Consider the following 17978-nt stretch of genomic DNA (forward strand, 5'->3'; position numbering starts at 1 on the left):
TCGCTGGGTTTTGTGACCAGAGGATCCCTGAGCCACTGCTTTTGGTTCTGTTGTTAAGGAATATTTAATAATGCACCTTTGGAAACCTCCCCTCTTCAGGGGGAGATTTATTAGGTCTCACTGCTGTGGAATGATCCCACTCCATTGACCGCATTATTGCCGTAAATTTATTAGGACCGGCTCCCTTTGGCAACGATGCGTGAAATTAATGATTGTCTCTTTAGAGAAGTAGTTAGAAGGATTTGTAATGACAAAGATTCTGAAGTAACAATGGTCTCATCTGCCCAGGTTCCCCAGCTTTGCAGCAGCAGAACCCCATGGATATCCTCATGTGGCAGTTGAATCAAGGGAGATTAAAGCTACAAGAGGCAGCTCAGGCCCAAAATAGTACTTTCTTTGGGTTTTTCATCTTTCCTAGGTTATGCCCTAGGAAAACCGAGTACCAAAATCTATAGCTGGGTTTCTAGGGTCTCATAGACACCAGGTAAGAATTCCCACATTATAAAATGAAAATAAGCATTTTCCACTTGGGCAGCCTAATAATTAAGGTGACCATGTGTCACAGTTAATGCCTGTTGTCCAAGTAATCTATTTGAAAGTTCCCCCTTTTACTCTCAAAAATGTCCCAGTTTGGCTGATAAAATGTATCATAGTCCTACTATGAGCACGTGTTCCCCCACTCAAGCTCACATACCCCTACTTGCCCTCAGCACTCATCCAGCATCCCCCTCATAGAGGAGCTAGGCTCCATAGTGATATATAAATTAAACCTGCAGCCTCCTTCACTGGTCCTCAGACTCAGATCCAGAAAGCTCCTGGGGCCAGAGACCGCCCAGAGAACAATATCACCTGCACAAACTCTTCCCCAAGAATCAACTTCTTTTGGATGCCATCTGAAAGTAGCCCTTCATTTGCATGTGGAATTGCTCTGGGTATGTACCCAGCCGGTGGGAAGTGAGGAGGAACTGGGTAGGGAGAGTCCTCAAGAGTCTGGGAGTGGGTAGGCTAGAGAAACAGACCCTGCTTGTGGAGCCTGAGGGTGATGACCGCCACCTGCCTCTGGCATTTCGTTGGAAGATTGTATTCCTCAGACTCCAGGTTTTCCCCCTACTTCCCCCCCCAGTGCCCCCCTCCCCCTGCCCCTGTCTGGCAGTTGCCATGACAACACAATGTCTGAGCACTTCTAATTACATCTGTCTATTTCTCCTAGAACCATACCGAGCCACACATATGGAGACTTCATTTAGTCCAGAGTTTCTTGCTGGGTTTTAACCCCTTCTGCATTCCCTGGGCTGGAGAATAATTGCCAGGATGCTGCAAACTTGACAGATGCTTTTCAGCTCCACTACCCCAAAAGATTCCCAGGGCTTTGTCTATGTCTTTAAAGAGCAGACTTAGGCTGCTCTGCTATGCTGGGTCTCTGGGTCTCTCTGTTCTATTTTGTTCCAGTCAACCCTGCCTTCTTGGCTTTCCCCCCACCCTCTTGCCCGCTCCATTCTGTCAAATGGTCTCAGCTCTTGGTTGGACATCACAATTCCTTTTCCCCAAGCACCAGGGGAAATAAATCACACGGGCCCAGCTAAGTCTTTGCCCTGCCCTGGCAACTCATTTCAGTGTATTCCAGCCCACTGCAAGGTCAGCCTAGTGGATGAGCCAGAGGGGAGTGGCTAGAGATATTCTCAGACTGGAGGAGGGGAAGAACAAGGCAAGAAGCCTCTTTTTCTCATGTAGGAAGACTGACCATCTTGCCTTCCTTCTACCCATAGGGCAGTGTCGGGTGGGGTTCCTGAGAAGAGGTAACACAAAACAGCTGCCTTGATAATAAGCCCATTTGCACAATTTCTCTTGGCCTCTTCTCACGTGCTTCTCTTCATGTCCACTTCTCCCTTTTATAGGCCACCTTGTTGGGCTGCTCTTGGGTGGCCTGTACGCTACACTCTGAAGTCCCACCCAATTTTGCCCTCCCTGAGGGACCTCATATTCCCGCATCACCTCATCTTCCACCCTCCCTCCCTCCACCAAATTCTCATTCCCTCAGCGTATCAGCTAGGTTATACATTAATTGTGAACAAGGACATGTCTGAAAGTCATTTCAGTCCCCCATTGTTCTCCTGTCCACTTTATCAAAACACACATACACGTGCACCCCAATGTCTTTCTGTGGGTCTAAGGCAATCTCTAATTAGTGAAATTCCAAGCTAAATATTTATGGCCTAGTGGAAGAGTTGGGTCTTGATCCTATTTCCCCAAAAAGACTGGTCCTGGAAGGGGGCAGCCCCAGGAGGGAAGCTGGCACAAGGGCTGGCTTTCTGCCCCTGCTCCAAGTCCTTAGGGCAGTGGGGTTCAGTCCCCCTTTCATACTTTCAACGAAGGTTGACTGAGTGTCACAGGGTGCTATGCCAGGACCTGTGACAGAACTCTAAAACATAATCCTTGTCCTTTAGAAACTTATAGTTCAGCTGGGAAGACAAAATCTGCACAATTAAAAGTTTTTTAAAAGTGATCAAAAGGAGTTCATACAGAGAGGGATGAATGTTCAGAGAAGGAAGGAGGAATTCATACCAATCAAAAGGAAAAAGTCACTGAGGATGGAGTGGTGTAACTTGAGCTAAGCTTTGAAGGACAGGAAGAATTGGGGCAATCCAGACGATAAATCAGACTTCCCCTCTCACTGTTGTGGCCTCTCCCTTTGCGGAGCACAGGCTCCAGACGCACAGGCTCAGCGGCCATGGCTCACAGGCCCAGCCGCTCTGCAGCATGTGGGATCTCCCGGACCGGGGCACGAACCCGTGTCCCCTACATCGGCAGGCGGACTCTCAACCACTGCGCCACCAGGGAAGCCCGGTGACATTATTTTTTTAGCTGGTCCTGTGGGACGTTCTTTGCCCATCTGAAGGTTAAAGAAGCAGATAACAATACCTCATGGTGCTGACATTTTCAAAGGGTAATGAGTTTTCTTTTCAAACGTAGTACCTCAGTTGCCCCATACCCTTTATTTTAGTCTGCTTTGGCCACCTGCTCTACTCACAGACACCTCCTGAAGTGCCTATAGCCAGAGGACCTGAGAAATGAGGATTCCTGGAGGTGAGAAGGCCAAGTAAACAATGAAGTCACCCAGAAGAGAGGAAGAAGGCTGAGCCACGTGCCAAAGACCTGCTTAAATGTGGCCAAGTAGGTGACAGTGTTGGCATTGGTGCCAGATCATGTGAACCACCTTGGAGAGCAGTGGATTGCCTTTCAGTTTTAGGGAGAGCCATGTGCAAACTGGGATGATGGAAAGGAGCCACAAATGGTTATCCCCCAGTTCAGGGAAGGTACCCAAGTTCTCTGCCACATTGGATTCCTTCCTTAGGAGTTATGTGATATCAGGAGCTACCTAAATTGAGAAGAGCCCAGGCCAAAAGGGCTGGTGAGGAGAACTTGTAGCTCTTAGCCTGTATTCATGTCTCTTCTGCCTTCCACCAAAGCAGGGGAATAAATCCTGTATTCCACTCAGAAGTCCAAAGAATGTGAATTCTCTTTTGTTCAGGGCTTGGGAAGCCTGGGGAGGTGGAGGGTTGGCTTGCTTGGGAAGGAGTGCCGGGAATGTGTGGGGATGTTGGTCCAGATGTGGCCAGCACTGCAGGGGACACTTCTAAAACTGGCTCTCAGAACTCTTCCACAGCTGCCCTAGAGCTGTCTCCCTTCTTTAGTTGAGGGAATTGGGACTTAGGTGTGTGCGTTTTTTTTTTTAACCTTTAATCAACCATTTTCCTTGAACTACATGTGGAAATAATTAGAGCATGAATGCTGAGTAAATGTAAGTCCTGGCAGTCCCAGACATACTTCAGTGACAGGTTCTTGGCAGGAATGAAGAATTGTGAATCTCATGTGAATTTCCTTTAGCCATTCTCTCCCTTCTTTTCTTCCTTTTTTTTTCTTGCAAGGCAAACACAAATAGAATAAAAATGTTATTAATGGCATTCTAGGGGAGTAGAGGGTTCCAACCAGTTAAGAGTGAAATCAGGCCACTCAGTTGGGGTCCCATTACTGCTCCCCTGATTTCCTCTGCCATGATCCAGGAGGGAATGAAAAAGCATTGCTTATGAAAATCCTTTGACTATGAAATCCAACTTTAATTCCCCCACCAAAGCCCGGCAAAAACCGTGAAACACCCTCAAGAGGGTCTATACATAACCAACATCTTTAGTTTAGTTTAGGTTAGTTTCCTTGGGAGATTAAAGTTTGATACTCAGGAACATCTGAAATGGTAAATTCCTGTGCTTCCTAGGTAAGAGAATTCTAACAGTTTAAGGGACTTTGGCATCATCAACAACACTTACATTTTATAGATGGGGAATCTGAGGCCCAGAGAGGTCAAGCACCTTGCCCTAAGTCACACAGTGTGTTAGAAGCAGAGACATGTCCAAGGCCTCTCTCCAGGCTCTTGCACCAATTCTCTTTACATAGGACCTCACTGCCTCTGCCTGGTCTGACGCCTGGGTTACTGATTCAGGTTTTAGCAGAGGTTTAAAAGTTTTTTTGTGGGTTTTTTTTTTTTTTTTGCCTACTTCCCAATGTTTGCCAGAGCATTTCTCATGCAGTGCCATTCATCTTCCATTTCTAGGAGCTCTCTGGACTTCCTGGTTTTGCTCCCAGTTTTCTGCGTGTGCCTACTCTGCTTTCTTGGCTGGTCCTGCCTTCACAGCCCCCATACAGTTGTGCAGGCTCTTCACTGCACAAGGAGGTGAGGGCGGCTGAAATCCAGCCTGCACTCTGCTTGCCAAGCCCTGTAACCTGGCCCGGTGTTGCATCTGCCCAAAGGGGAAGACACGTTTTCTGATTTGCACAAGGACCCCATGGGCAACCTGCCTTCCTTTCTGCTGCTCTCTGTGCTCATCTTGTCCCTTTGTCTCAGTTGCCCTCAGCCCTCCATTCCCACCCTTTCCTCCTGAGCTCATTTGTTCTCATCATCTACACAGATGATGTCCAGATGTGCACCTCCAATCCTTTATTTTCAACTTCGTGGGATGTTTTACTGTCCCTTTAGACTAATGTCCATAACTAACTCATCATCGCCTGCCCCTCTTTCATTCAGCCCCTTCCCAGGGCTCCACTCTGACAGACACACCAGCAGCCTTCCAGGCCTTCAAAGCCAAAGATCTTGGCAGCTCCCTGGATTTTCTCCTTCCTCTTTTCTGTCTGGTATGTTGCCAGATCCCCTTGTTCTTTAGAGATTGCTCTTGGATTTCTTCCTTTCTCTGAATCCATGTCACTGCCTTCCATGAGACTTATCACCCCAGACTCTTTCTAGCTGGTTTCCTTGTGCCCCCAATTCCTCCTGACCTATTTCTTCCCACATACCACCACCCAACTGTTCTTAAAACCCTCCTGCTAGGGTTTCCCTGGTGGCGCAGTGGTTGAGAGTCCGCCTGCCGATGTAGGGGACATGGGTTCAAGCCCTGGTCCGGGAAGATCCACATGCCGTGGAGCGGCTGGGCCCGTGAGCCATGGCCGCTGAGCCTGCGCGTCCGGAGCCTGTGCTCCGCAACGGGAGAGGCCACAACAGTGAGAGGCCTGCGTACCACAAAAAAAAAAAAAAAAACCCTCCTGCTCAGAAACTTACAGATTTTCTGCCCAGATCCTACCATTCTTCAGGACGAGTCCCACCTCGTCCATGACACCCATCTCCTAAGGTCAGCCCCATTGACTTCAGGACTGCATTGGTCTGTGTGTGTTAGTTTCGTCTCCCGGACTACGTTAGAAACTTCGGTGAAGGCAGAGGCCATATCCTGTACTCTTTTAGAGTATATGCCACAGGACTTGTACCATGCTGGTCACAGGCTGTTATCCTCTTTTCTTTTTTTTAAAATAAATTTATTTATTTTATTTATTTATTTTTGGCTGCGTTGGGTCTTCGTTGCTGTGCGCAGGCTTTCTCTAGGTGCAGCAAGCAGGGGCTACTCTTCGTTGCGGTGCACGGGCTTCTTATTGTGGTGGCTTCTCTTATTGCACAGCACGGGCTCTAGGCACGCAGGCTTCAGTAGTTGTAGCACGCGGGCTCAGTAGTCGTGGCTCACGGGCTCTAGAGTGCAGGCTCAGTAGTTATGGTACATGGGCTTAGTTGCTCCACGGCATATGGGATCTTCCCAGACCAGGGCTCGAACCCGTGTCCCCTGCATTGGCAGGAAGAATTTTAACCACTGCGCCACCAGGGAAGCCCCTGTTATCCTTCTTGTTTGTTATTATAGGCATTATCAAATACGCTTTCTGAGAGGTTTAAACTCCTTGCTTTGGCTTTCACTGAAGAAGACTAGAGGACTATCCATACCCTCTACTTTGTCCTTTAAAATGGGCAAGTCTCAGGCAGATGGTTGGAAAACAGAAAATGATACCATGCTCACACCTAACAGACTAATTCAGGGTGGAGAGTGGTCTGGCTTAAAAGTTTCCATTCAGGGTTCTGATAAAACTGAAGGGTGAAATTGTGAAACCAGGGAACTTACAAAAAGCACCCTTTAGGAAGACTGCCACGCTATCTTGGGAATTCCCAGGGGTCACTCTGAAGACTGTTGACAGATAGTGGGGAGCCCAGGAGCCCCTGTCAGAGTGACATCATTGCATGTGCCTGAGTTGGGGAGATAGCATGGCACTCCACAGGAAGACACCCAGCTCATTGCTGTGGACCATGACCTGAAGGCATGGGAGCAGAAATGCCTACCTGCCTCACACACAGCTCAGAGTTACAGCCTCCTCACTGCCAACAGGGATGAATACTCCACCCTCATAGACCCTTGTGAGATTATTTTCAGTCCATGTGAAAGGGCCTAACATATTGCTAACTCTGTGCTTACTAAATGCCACTATTTGTTTATGCTATGACTGGACAAGACCACTGCAGAAAACTGAACTTACCATTATATAGAAACCAAGCATCCAGTCTGCCATGCTCTATCTGGGCCACCTCAAAAAAGTCCTAACATATGGAGGGGGAGGCATTCCAGAGATGGCAGATGAGCAGCTGGGAAGGTGAAAGGGCTTCCATATGAAGATGGCAGTGTAGATCCTTGTGTGACAGGGCCAGCACTTAAGAGAATGTGACAGAATCTGTAAAATAACAAAGACAGTGGTTAAGGTAAACAGCTTTGTCCCATTTGAAATTTGAAAGTAGGCATTTCCATGCACACAATACATTTGGGGGGTGATGCAGCCCTTATTTTGATATCATGAAGCTTAGCCATGCCTTACCCCAAACATCCTGAGTGCATTGTCGCTGGCCACTGACACTGACACCAACCTGAAGAACCCCAAATGACATTTAATGTAAAAAACGTTTACTGAGCATTTTTCTCTGGCAAGACAATGTGGTGAGTCTGTGGGAAGCCAAAATGTGCAGGCGTTTAGTCTACTTGAGATATACTTTGTGTGCATAAAATATTAAATAGGGCTCTAACAGACTAAAGGCCTCAAAGCCTTCTTGTTTATGGTGAGTCAGATTGACTGAGAAGCTAATTAAGCTTCATTTTCGGTCCTTTTACTTGTAAGGCCCACTTCCAAAGCCCTGTGCCCAATTTTGCAGTCACAGTGGTGTATTCTTTTGCTTAAGGGGGGCCCCTCAACTTGTTTAAGCTTCAGGCCCCACAAAACCTGGGTCTGGCCCTGGTGCCTAAACCTTAAGATGAGGGATTGGCTGTGAGCACCCACGAGGGAGGGACAAACACAGTGCCTATTGCCAAGCGCATCAGAGCAGCTGCTAGAAGTCACTCCTTCCTCCTCTTTCCTGGAATATGTAGGACGCAGCAACACACTCCAGAGAAAAAGAATCAGAGAATTGAGCAAGGTCACCTGATGCTCCAGCCATATTTCAGGGTCCTGAAGTGGCCTTGCTTTCTTCCTGGCTTTCTCAAGCCTGTGCTACTGGGTTCCATTCCAGAACGGCCGTCCCAGCCTGTGCCCCACCCAGGTCTCCTGCTCTCCCCAGTTCTGTGAATTCCTTTGTCCCCAGCTCTGGTGCTCAGCATATCTGAGGGGCCCTGGTGTTCCTGTGAAGTTTCCATGACTAATTCTGGCAAAGCAAGGAGAGCCTTTCTCATGTCAGCAAAGCCGCTCTGTCACAGAATAGTGGCAAGGGGAGCCAAAATTCCACCTTGGCATACGTAAGGGCTGTTTTTTTTTCAAAAAGAAAGTTGGGAAGGAGAAAAGGGATGGAGGGGACAGAGCCAACCCAGTTCACATTAGTGAAATGATGATGGTATATTAAGCTGACAGTTTTATGGCTTTGCTTATAAGCTTCCTCCCCTGCCAAAGCACACTGTTCTTCCAGAAATTGTTTTACTTCAGAAGACTTCTTTTAAACATTCAAAGCATATTTTATGTTCAGGCTTAGTGCTGGTCAGCCCAGAGACTCAGACACCCTGTCACCTCTACTGGTGGTTTTGCAAATAACTGGTTTTCCCATGGCTTGCAAAGGACCTTTTTCAAGTGCAAAGATAATTTCTGTTTTGTTTTTTTTTTTTTTAGACCTTGGATCCAAGACAATACCTTTTCTAGCTCTGATTTGTAGAGAGGCAAAGTGGTTCAGTGGAAAGAGGACTGGAAATAAAGTCTGGAGACCTTGGGCCAGGACCCAGGTCTGTACCCATGAAGTCTTGGACCAGTCAATTCAGCTGTGAGCCTCCATTTCTTCTTTATCACAGGATGTTACATCTGGAGGGACCTTAGAAGTAACCCCTGCCTGCCTATCCTAAAAGGTTTGGAAAATAAAAGTAACAGTAAAAATTACAGACTCGTCAAAATTGCTATTCAAACAGAAAGTATCATTATCACCATGCAGTGGCTCAGAGAGGACGTTTTTCCCTGGTAAAAGTCAGCAATGTTCCCGGTCATCTTTTACCAAGGGGAATTTGAAGAGTGCAGAGTAACATGAGACCAAACCCCTAGAGCATGGCTTGTAACACATAATGAAAACAACATAAAAGCAAGTCAAGGAGAGGATGTAGAAGGATAAAGCTAGAAACTTGATGTTTCTCCATAGGGAGCAAGTATTTTGTTGATTTTTCTCAATATATCATGGTGGCCTCACTTCCAGAACACATTCCCTCTCTCCACTCAGTCACACAGGTATATTCAGACAACCGGTTCACATACCTGCGACCTCACGCTCCCAGAGAATATTCAGATGCCAACGTCGTCATCTCTACGTAGATGAAATTCTCATACAGCTTTGGGACCTAATTCCTAAAATTTTTATGGTAGTAAAGCAGACAATTTTCTTTCCATTGTGAGAACTGCACTGTGTCTGTGACTCCTCCCTGTACCAGCCCTCGTAGCTGTACCCTCTCCCTGCAGCTCATTTGACTGTTCCCCATAAGGGATTATCAAGACTCTGGGGTCAGGCTGATCTGTGTTCCGGTTCTGACGCAGCTCTCGCTAGTTATGTGGACTCTGCACATCACAGAGCTTTTCTGAATCTTATAATTCCTCCCTGTCTGTTACATGGAACTAAAAATATGGAAACCTACACAGACGTTGTGAGGACAAAGAGATCTGTGAAGAGCCTCACTCAGTTTTAGGTGCCCTGATTAATACTAGCCCTAGGCCCTGGTCACCCCCCACAAGATTGCGGCCTTACACCTGGCAGGTTTTTGTCTCCAGCCTCTCTCCAGGCTGCCCTGCACTTTGAGTCGGTATTTCCAAGCTGGAAGGGACCAGACGCAATATTCGAAAGCAACACCTTCATCATGTCACCTGCCCCGTCCCAAACTTCCCAGGGTCTTCACTGTGCATCAGATCCATGGAGAGCCCCTTGGATCACCTGGCCTGACCCGCCCCCTGCCACCTGCGAGCCCCCACCTCATCTCTCTCTTCCACCACTCACACACCAGGCAGCCATTGTCCTGTACCTTGAGCATGTTCCTGCCATGTTTATCCCCTCTCAAGATGTTCTCCCCCACTCAGAATCAGTCACTCAGCAGACGGGTAAGAGCACCTACCGCTCTGAGGAACTTCTCAGGAGCCTCAGGGATGCTCCTGACATCCCTGCTCCCAGAGAACATAGGGCTTGGAGAAGGGCTTTCAATGACACAAAGAAATTTTTCTTCCTTATTGATTTCTACATGACGGCATGCCTGTGAATGGGCAGAATAGGGGGCTGGTGTGCTGTGAGGGCTTCATGTTAGATGTTTTTTCCCAAGTCAGCAAATCCCTGGTTCTTGGTGTCCTGATGCCCTCAGGGCACCCGCCCATTCTCCCACCCCGCTTTGTCACATCTCGATTGGGAGGACAGAGCTGGGAGGAGCTGCTGAAGCCAAAGCTGCGCTTCTGCATTGCAGCTCCAAGCTCCGTAAGACAAAGAGAGAGATTGCCCCCTATTGACAGATGTGCCACCTGCAAAGAGGAATGCTGTTTAGCTAGCATTTCTCTGTGGTCTTCAGACACGATAACAGGGTTGTTAGGCCCTTGGTTTTTTCCATTCGGTCAGTGCTGCTCTCAGTATTATCATTCAGTGTAAGGAAGGATGGTTGGGGACTTGACAGCCCAAGGTGATGACAGCATCACGGTGGGAAAATTGTATGAAAATCAGTTGCCCTCTGTAATAACGGCCGCTTCCTGTTGTGTGGCAGGCACTGTGCTGCATGCAGTACCTCTCATATAACCCTCCCACAGTCCTCATGGGGATTAGTGTTCCCATTTTACACACTAGAAACTGAGGTTTAAAGAGAGTACCTTGCCCACAACCATGGCAAGTAAGGAGCAGAGGTGGGAGGTGGACATCAAATCTAACTCTGTCATAGCCTTAAGCACTTTCTCCTGACATTTGCTAATTATGCAAATCAAATCCCCATCATAATTTCTTTAATTTTCAATCTTATAGATATGAAAATAAATCAAATATAAAAGAATAGTTTTCCCTTTGGTTGGGTAGAACCCTAACTCTGCCACTTTCTACTTATTTAAGCTCTTAAGGCTTAGCTCACTCATCTATAAAATGGGGATAGTTATGATGTCTGATTTATGGTGTTGTCGTAGAGCTTAAATAAGATCCTGTAAAATGAAATTCACTTAGCAGGGCGCCAGGCATTTATAATAGGAGCTTAGTCATCTATTGTCTGAAGATCTGGGTTGGAATCCTAGCTCCTCATTTTTAGTTGTGGGACCTTGGGCAAGTTACTCGACCTTCCCATTTTGTTTCCTCATCTATAAAATGTGGTTAATAATACGCATGTTTTTGCAGGGCTGTCCACAGTAAGATGAAATTGTATGTATGAAAACGCTTTGTAAATTTTAATAGTACTATTCAATTATTAGTCATTATATTTTATGTAAAGGGTATCTGTTTCTTTAAATGGGTTTTTGAGAATTATTTCTGAAAAATGACTTGGGTTGAGTTCGACCTATCAGTAAAAGCTTTTATTTTTAATACTCACTAGAAACAAACATAAGATGAAAATAGGCTCTGTAAATGCCACAGGTTATTCTTCAGGAAACTCTATAATCATTAAAATGAATAATACTTAGCAAGCAGCTTGCTTTACAGTTTATGATGCAGTTCCAAATATATTATCTCATTTCATCTTCACAAGGTAGGGCAGGTATTTACCCCTATTTTACAGATGAAGAAAGCAAGGCTCAGAGAATTGAAGTGACTAATTATGGACATACAGCTAGTAAGTGGTAGAGGCTTGTGGGACTGTCTGCTGGTGTGTCTTTGAGTGTAGGCATATGTCTGAGCATGCTTTTTTATGCAGTAGTGTGTCTTTAACTCACGTGACACACTCACTGGGGGTATATATTTGGCTGTAGCCCTCAGCATGTTGTTTCATGAAGGGGGAGAGGAGAAGGTAGTCTTACGTGAGATTTTTTTTTACACTGGTCAGCAATAGCCTTTTCCTCTTCATTTTTAGAGCTGCTTGCCATTCCCAGGGAGTTTCCAAGAGGGCCCTGCCTGGAGAATATACTCGATTTTATCTCCAGTCCTGGTTTAGGAAACAACAGCTCTCCAGTACCCCCAGCCTGCTGGGAATTACTTCCTCTTTCTTTGCTCCCTGCCAGCTTTATTGAATTCGCCTTAGCAACATCCAAAAGAGAATGGGTTTAGCAACAGCTTGTGAACCAATGAAATGTGAGCATGGCAAGGGTTTCTAGACCAATGGGAGCCCTGCATGACGGGCAAGCTGGCTCAGAGAGAAAATAACCTAGAGTTTGCAAAGCAGCCTCCGGGTGGCAGCAGACCAACTTGTATTGGACATACCCTCTCAGCCCTCAACATCCACTTTGTTTATTGCTTTCTTTGACCTTTTCTTGGATGTAAAACATTTACCGACTATAAGAATTTTACAGTTACAAGCTTTGCGGGTGTGAGTTTTCTGCATGACACGGCAGACATGGCCTGAAGGATGGAATCTTAGGTTCCATCCCCCATCTTTACTGTAGCCAGTCCCATGACCCCATCCCAGCCTCTGCCATCTTTGCTGGTTCTTCCACGGCCAATGCTACCCCAGTGGGCAGAAGCCTGGAGGCACTGGTGACTGCCTACCCATGCAGTCAAGAAAAGGGCTCAAGAAATCACATTCTCCGTCGTTCAGCCTCCACTACTGCTGACCTGAGTGGCAGATGAGGTGGGGCTAGCTTTCTGCCACCAATTAATAGGAGGGAAGGACTGTGTCACTGACAGATTAGTGCCTGTGAACACCCACATTGTCAGTGGCACAGACTGGGACCATTCCCTGCCTTGTCAGTTTTGCTACACATGTCTGAACACGAATGTCTGACCACAAGTGGTTTGAGAACAGTTCTGTCTGTCATGTGATTCTTTGGCCCTCTTGGTCTTGAAGCCAGAGGCAGATATGGGCAGGGGCTGCGTAAGACCATGTCGAATAATAGCAGCTCCATGTTTCCAATGGTTTAGCCATCCTTCTTTTGCCTTTTGAGATGGCAGTGCCTTGAACACTGCTCAGTGAGATTTTGGTCCTTCAGGTATCTGTATTTCTCTCAAGCATTTCCACTTCTGCCTAGCTTGCTCTTCTCATCCTGTAGGAGTCAGTTAAGGCATCTTATCTTCAGAAAGTCTTGTTTGAGTCTCACCTTCCTGTTGTTAACACTTCCTCATTGCTTTCTAGAGGTCTCTTTATTCTGTTTCCTTGGATAGCCATGGAGCTTCTTGAGGACAGGGACTATGCCTTTTTATCTCCAGTCCTTAGCCTAGTATTGGCATTTATTGGGTGCTCAATAAACGTTTTAGAAGAAAGGAAGCCTGCAAGAAAGAAGCTCTTGCTCTTTGAGAAACAATCTTAGAGATTCATAGGGAGCTGGGCCTGAGAAGGAGCAGTGCCAGCAAGACGGATGCTGGCTGTTGGGGAGAACTTCTGGCTGTTTAGGACCCTTCAGCACCAGGAGCCTCGACTCTAGGCCACGGCCCGAGCCTGAGAGATAATCACCACCATTGGCTCATCCGGAGATGGGCTCATCTCACTGACACAAGGGTTTCCTTGATGGTTTTGTGTTTTAGGAGGAACCAAGGAGCAAATCCAAGATCTGTGCCAATGTGTTTTGTGGAGCCGGCCGGGAATGTGCAGTCACAGAGAAGGGAGAGCCCACCTGCCTCTGCATTGAGGTAAGTCCCGAGGGTGGGAGCCAGAGTGTGGTTATCTCGCTGGAGCTACCAGTCTGCAGAGCAGTGCCAACGATTTCATCATCTTTATAAAAGCACACCTTGTCTATCTGAGAGAAGTGAAATTTTTATCTCAGAAGTTAAAAATCAGATGTGAATGTAGGGATATTTTTCCTTTTAAAAAACGTTTAGCTTTATAAGAGTTTTAAATTACAAAATTAACAATTGCTTTTTATAAGTCAAGTAGTACAGACGTTTATGCAAACATAAAATTAATAATCTTCCCCATAACCCTCAAATCCCATTAGTCTGAAATAACCAGTGTAAACAGTTTGGTGTATATTTGTTCCACACGGGTTTGTTTTCTATGCAGCTATAAACATATAGGGTTTCCCCCTATTTTATACAAAAATGGGATCGTAATATAGACAGATCTAGATATATGCAACTTGTATCTTATACTCATTAATATATAACAACAACCCTCTAGGTCAGCATATATAGTTCTAACTCATTTTTTAATAGCTCAATATTTAGTGATGTACAGGAACCAGATTTATGTAATCATTTTCCTATAGATGGACATTTAGGTTGTTTCATGGGTTGTTTACCACTACAAACAATGACATCTTTCTATAAACGTTCTTACATGCTGCTGGCTTTATCTCTGTAGGATAAAGAGTCCCACTGGGGCGTGCTAGGTCAAAGGATATGCATATTTTAAAATACTAGATGGAATGCAGATTTCTCAGGTTTGGTTTTGTTTTTAATGAAGTTTAAAAAACAAAGTGACCTTTTAAGAAATACTTCTTTTGTAGGCAGGATTCTTGCTCTTGGCAAACATAAATAACCTGGATGTATGCCCTTTTTTCCCCTTTCTGTCAAATGAACCCAAGACTGGAAATTCATCTGTAATTCTACAAGTAAATACACCCACCTTAGTCCCCTGTTGAAAGATCCTGACCCATTGTCCCAGAAAGGAAGTCCCCAACTCAGAAACCTGCAAACCAAATCTGCTGGGGACTCTGGGATGTCCTCACTAGTGGTGTTCCTGGCCACTACGTGGCCATTTAGGGTCCAGAAACCTGGTGTCTAGCCTCAGCTCGGCCATATATCATTGTGTGATTTTAAACAAATTAGTTGCCACTGGATGCCATAAAGACAGACCATGTTTGGCTTTGCTCAGGGCCAGCACATGGTAAGAACCCAGTGGTAAGTATTGGTTAAAAGAAGTTTGTCTTTCTGGGCTTTGGTATTCTGGTCTATAAGTTGGAAAGGTTGGGCTACTTTCCAGTTCCGGGGTTCTGTGTTCTTTTACCACAGCTGCTCATTTTTACTTTAGTGCCTTTATTAGGTCTGAGCAGAACTTGCTCCCCCCTTACCCCTTTCAAAAACCATGGAAGTCTCGGGCTTCCCTCCTGCCAATGCAGGGGACACGGGTTCGAGCCCTGGTCCGGGAGGCTCCCACATGCCGCGGAGCAACTAAGCTCGTGTACGACAGCTACTGAGCCTGCACTCTAGAGCCCACGAATCACAACTACTGAGCTCACGTGCCACAACTACTGAAGCCCGCCCGCCTAGAGCCCGTGCTCCACAACAGGAGAAGCCACCGCCCACGCACCACAACAAAGAGTAGCCCTCGCTTGCTGCAACTAGAGAAAGCCCGTGCACAGCCAAAAATAATAAATAAATAAATTAAATTAAATGAATTTAAAAGAAACTAAAAAAAAATCATGAAGTCTAAAGAAACTGAGCTTGCCTGTCACAATGGCACTTTATATAGTATAGCCAAGTAGAATCAGGTTGCCAAGTGAACCTTAGTTCATTTACTATGTAGTACTTCACAAAGACCCAGGCACCCCCTGCCCCTGCCTCACAGCAACTGTTGTGAGATTAGGAGAAAAACAAAATACTAAATAAAGCCAGAGAGCAAAGATTCTTGTAGCTAGACCCTGGAATAAGTGAAGAATTGGGGTGATGGGGGTAGGGAGCTGTATGTGCTCAGTCTCTCCACATTCCCAGCTCTGGCTGTTTTGTGTCGTAGAATGTTGGAATTTAGGGCTTACCCAGTGGCGCAGTGGTTGAGAGTCCGCCTGCTGATGCAGGGGACACGGGTTCGTGCCCCGGTCCGGGAAGATCCCACATGCCGCGGAGCGGCTAGGCCTGTGAGCCGTGGCCGCTGAGCCTGCGCGTCTGGAGCCTGTGCTCCGCAACGGGAGAGACCACAACAGTGAGAGGCCCGCGTGCCAAAAGAAAAAAGAATGTTGGAATTTTAAGGGATCTTAGATCATCCAGAGACATTGATTGACTTTCTACAAAATGATAGAGTGATAAATAATCCAGATTCCTGACTTCGAATAAAATGCCCTTCCTGCTAATTTGATAGGGTTGGAGTAGGGGGGATTTATTTCTTTTCATTGAGTAGAAGAGATGACCCTGGGCCAGGATCAGCACAGAGCACCACGAGGGGCTGCAAGGTGATGTGGTCCCGCTAACAATGAGTGAGGTAAGGTCACTGATGCCAGAGCTGAGGCTCCCTGTTGCCCTGGCAGGTTAGAAGGCATCTCTGCTGGTGGGGACTCCCCTCACAAGATGGCTCTGTGTGCGTGTGCGTGTGTGCACGTGTGCACACACAACTCAGCCCTAACTGCACCAACGTCCTCCGCGGTCTGTTTCAGCAATGCAAACCTCACAAGAGGCCTGTGTGTGGCAGCAACAGCAAGACCTACCTCAACCACTGCGAGCTGCATAGAGATGCCTGCCTCACTGGATCCAAAATCCAGGTCGATTATGATGGACACTGCAAAGGTAAAGAGTGCTCTCATCACCACATCACAGCTCCAGCTGGGGAGCCATGGAACGGAGCAGTGTCTGGCTTCCTGGAGTCCTTTCCACCCTGAGCATAGTGCCCAAAGCTGTGGAGACGACCCAGTTGCTTGGAGAGGCACCCCCTTGGTGCTCATGAGCCTGCTGGGTTTGCCCTGGGTGGCCCAGGCCTCTGCCCTGTGCTTCCTGAATCAGATTCCCAATGTGGCTTTCAGTGCTGTCTGGAGATGGATAGTGGATAGGGAACCACATCAACAGTCAATAATATGGTAGCATTTAACTGAATTCTGTACCTTTTTAGAAAGCAGATAAATTTCACATATCCTATGCTTTTAAAATTTGGGCACCTCTCGGCCCTGATAATATTATATTTCCTCTAATTCACACTCAAACCATTGCTATTAAGGTAAGAGGGAAGGGGTCCCAAGCTTGTTGCTACCGAGACACCAGCCGCCTGGCCAGCCTTGAACTTCCTTGGAGAAAAAAGAAGCTGTTTCCCACATGTTGGCCTCCATTTCTTTGTCCATAATGATTCTGTATGAATTCTCAAACCCCCAGCAGCACCGCGCCCCCCGCAAGCTAACAATAGGAGGTGTGATATCAGGAGGGTAACTCAGTGGCCTCAAAATGTCAAACAAAGCAGGGAAGCAAAGATCCCCAAACGTGGGACCTGGAAGGAGAGGATATAAGGACTCAAGACGAAGTGATGGAAAGATATAAGTGGCCCCTTTAATGTGGGCAGTTTTAATCCTAGCAATACACAGAAATTTCTTCACTTTGCATTATGCATTTTCTCCTTTTGTCTTGCAGAGAAGAAATCTGTAAGTCCATCTGCCAGCCCAGGTGAGTGCCTGTTTCTTCTACGGTGTGCATCTTAGGGAGGAAATCCCATGTTCCACAATCCCTGCCAAAGCTCACAAGATCTTCAGTGTGTCAGAACTTGTGACCCAGAACTGGTCACTCCTCAACATAGCTCACAAAAGCTGCAAAACTGCATTTTTTTGTGCTTGTCATGGGAAGCAGCTGGTTGGGTCAGAATGTTGGCTGTGTTTTCCATTTTTGCTGAGTAATGATTGAACTGCAAGGATGGGAAAGCCACCAAGTCCCTCCTTCAGTGCTCTGTGAGACCTGCGGGTGTCACAGAACAAGGAGAATCAGATAGGACACTCGTTTTGAAAGGGGTGATTGGAAATGACAGTGAGACTCTTTCCATGGTTTTCTATGAATACAAATTTAAAATTTCCTCATGATTTATAGTTACCAGACTCCTTCAGCATACACTTTTCCTTAGATCCTCACAATAACCTTGTGAAGTAAGTAGCTTTTACTATAATTACCTTATAGATGAGGAAATCTAGGCTCAGAGAAGTTAAGTAAATTTCCCTGAGTCACACAGCTAGGAAGTGGCAGAGTGGGGGAAAGTGCCCATAGTTTCATTTCCCTGGCTCAGTGCCCTTTTCACATCCCAACATGTGTTGCCTCCAGGAATTCCCTTTTGCCAAGGCTTTCCCTTCTATGCTTCCCCATCCACTGGACTCTCAGCCCCACGTGTTGTTGCCATGTG

At 46.5% G+C, this 17978-nt stretch overlaps 1 protein-coding gene across 1 annotated transcript in view; it reads left to right on the top strand.

Moving 5' to 3' along the window:
- FSTL1 (follistatin like 1) overlaps window positions 1-17978 on the top strand; it is a 50732-nt gene that overhangs the window by 19535 nt on the left and 13219 nt on the right. The window contains exons 3-5 of the mRNA XM_065876113.1: window positions 13487-13591; window positions 16267-16396; window positions 17225-17257. Of these exons, the coding sequence (XP_065732185.1) occupies window positions 13487-13591; window positions 16267-16396; window positions 17225-17257 (268 nt within the window). The remainder of the gene's footprint in view (window positions 1-13486; window positions 13592-16266; window positions 16397-17224; window positions 17258-17978) is intronic.

Source organism: Phocoena phocoena, chromosome 4 (assembly GCF_963924675.1).
Source record: "Phocoena phocoena chromosome 4, mPhoPho1.1, whole genome shotgun sequence".
Classification (NCBI taxonomy): domain Eukaryota; kingdom Metazoa; phylum Chordata; class Mammalia; order Artiodactyla; family Phocoenidae; genus Phocoena; species Phocoena phocoena.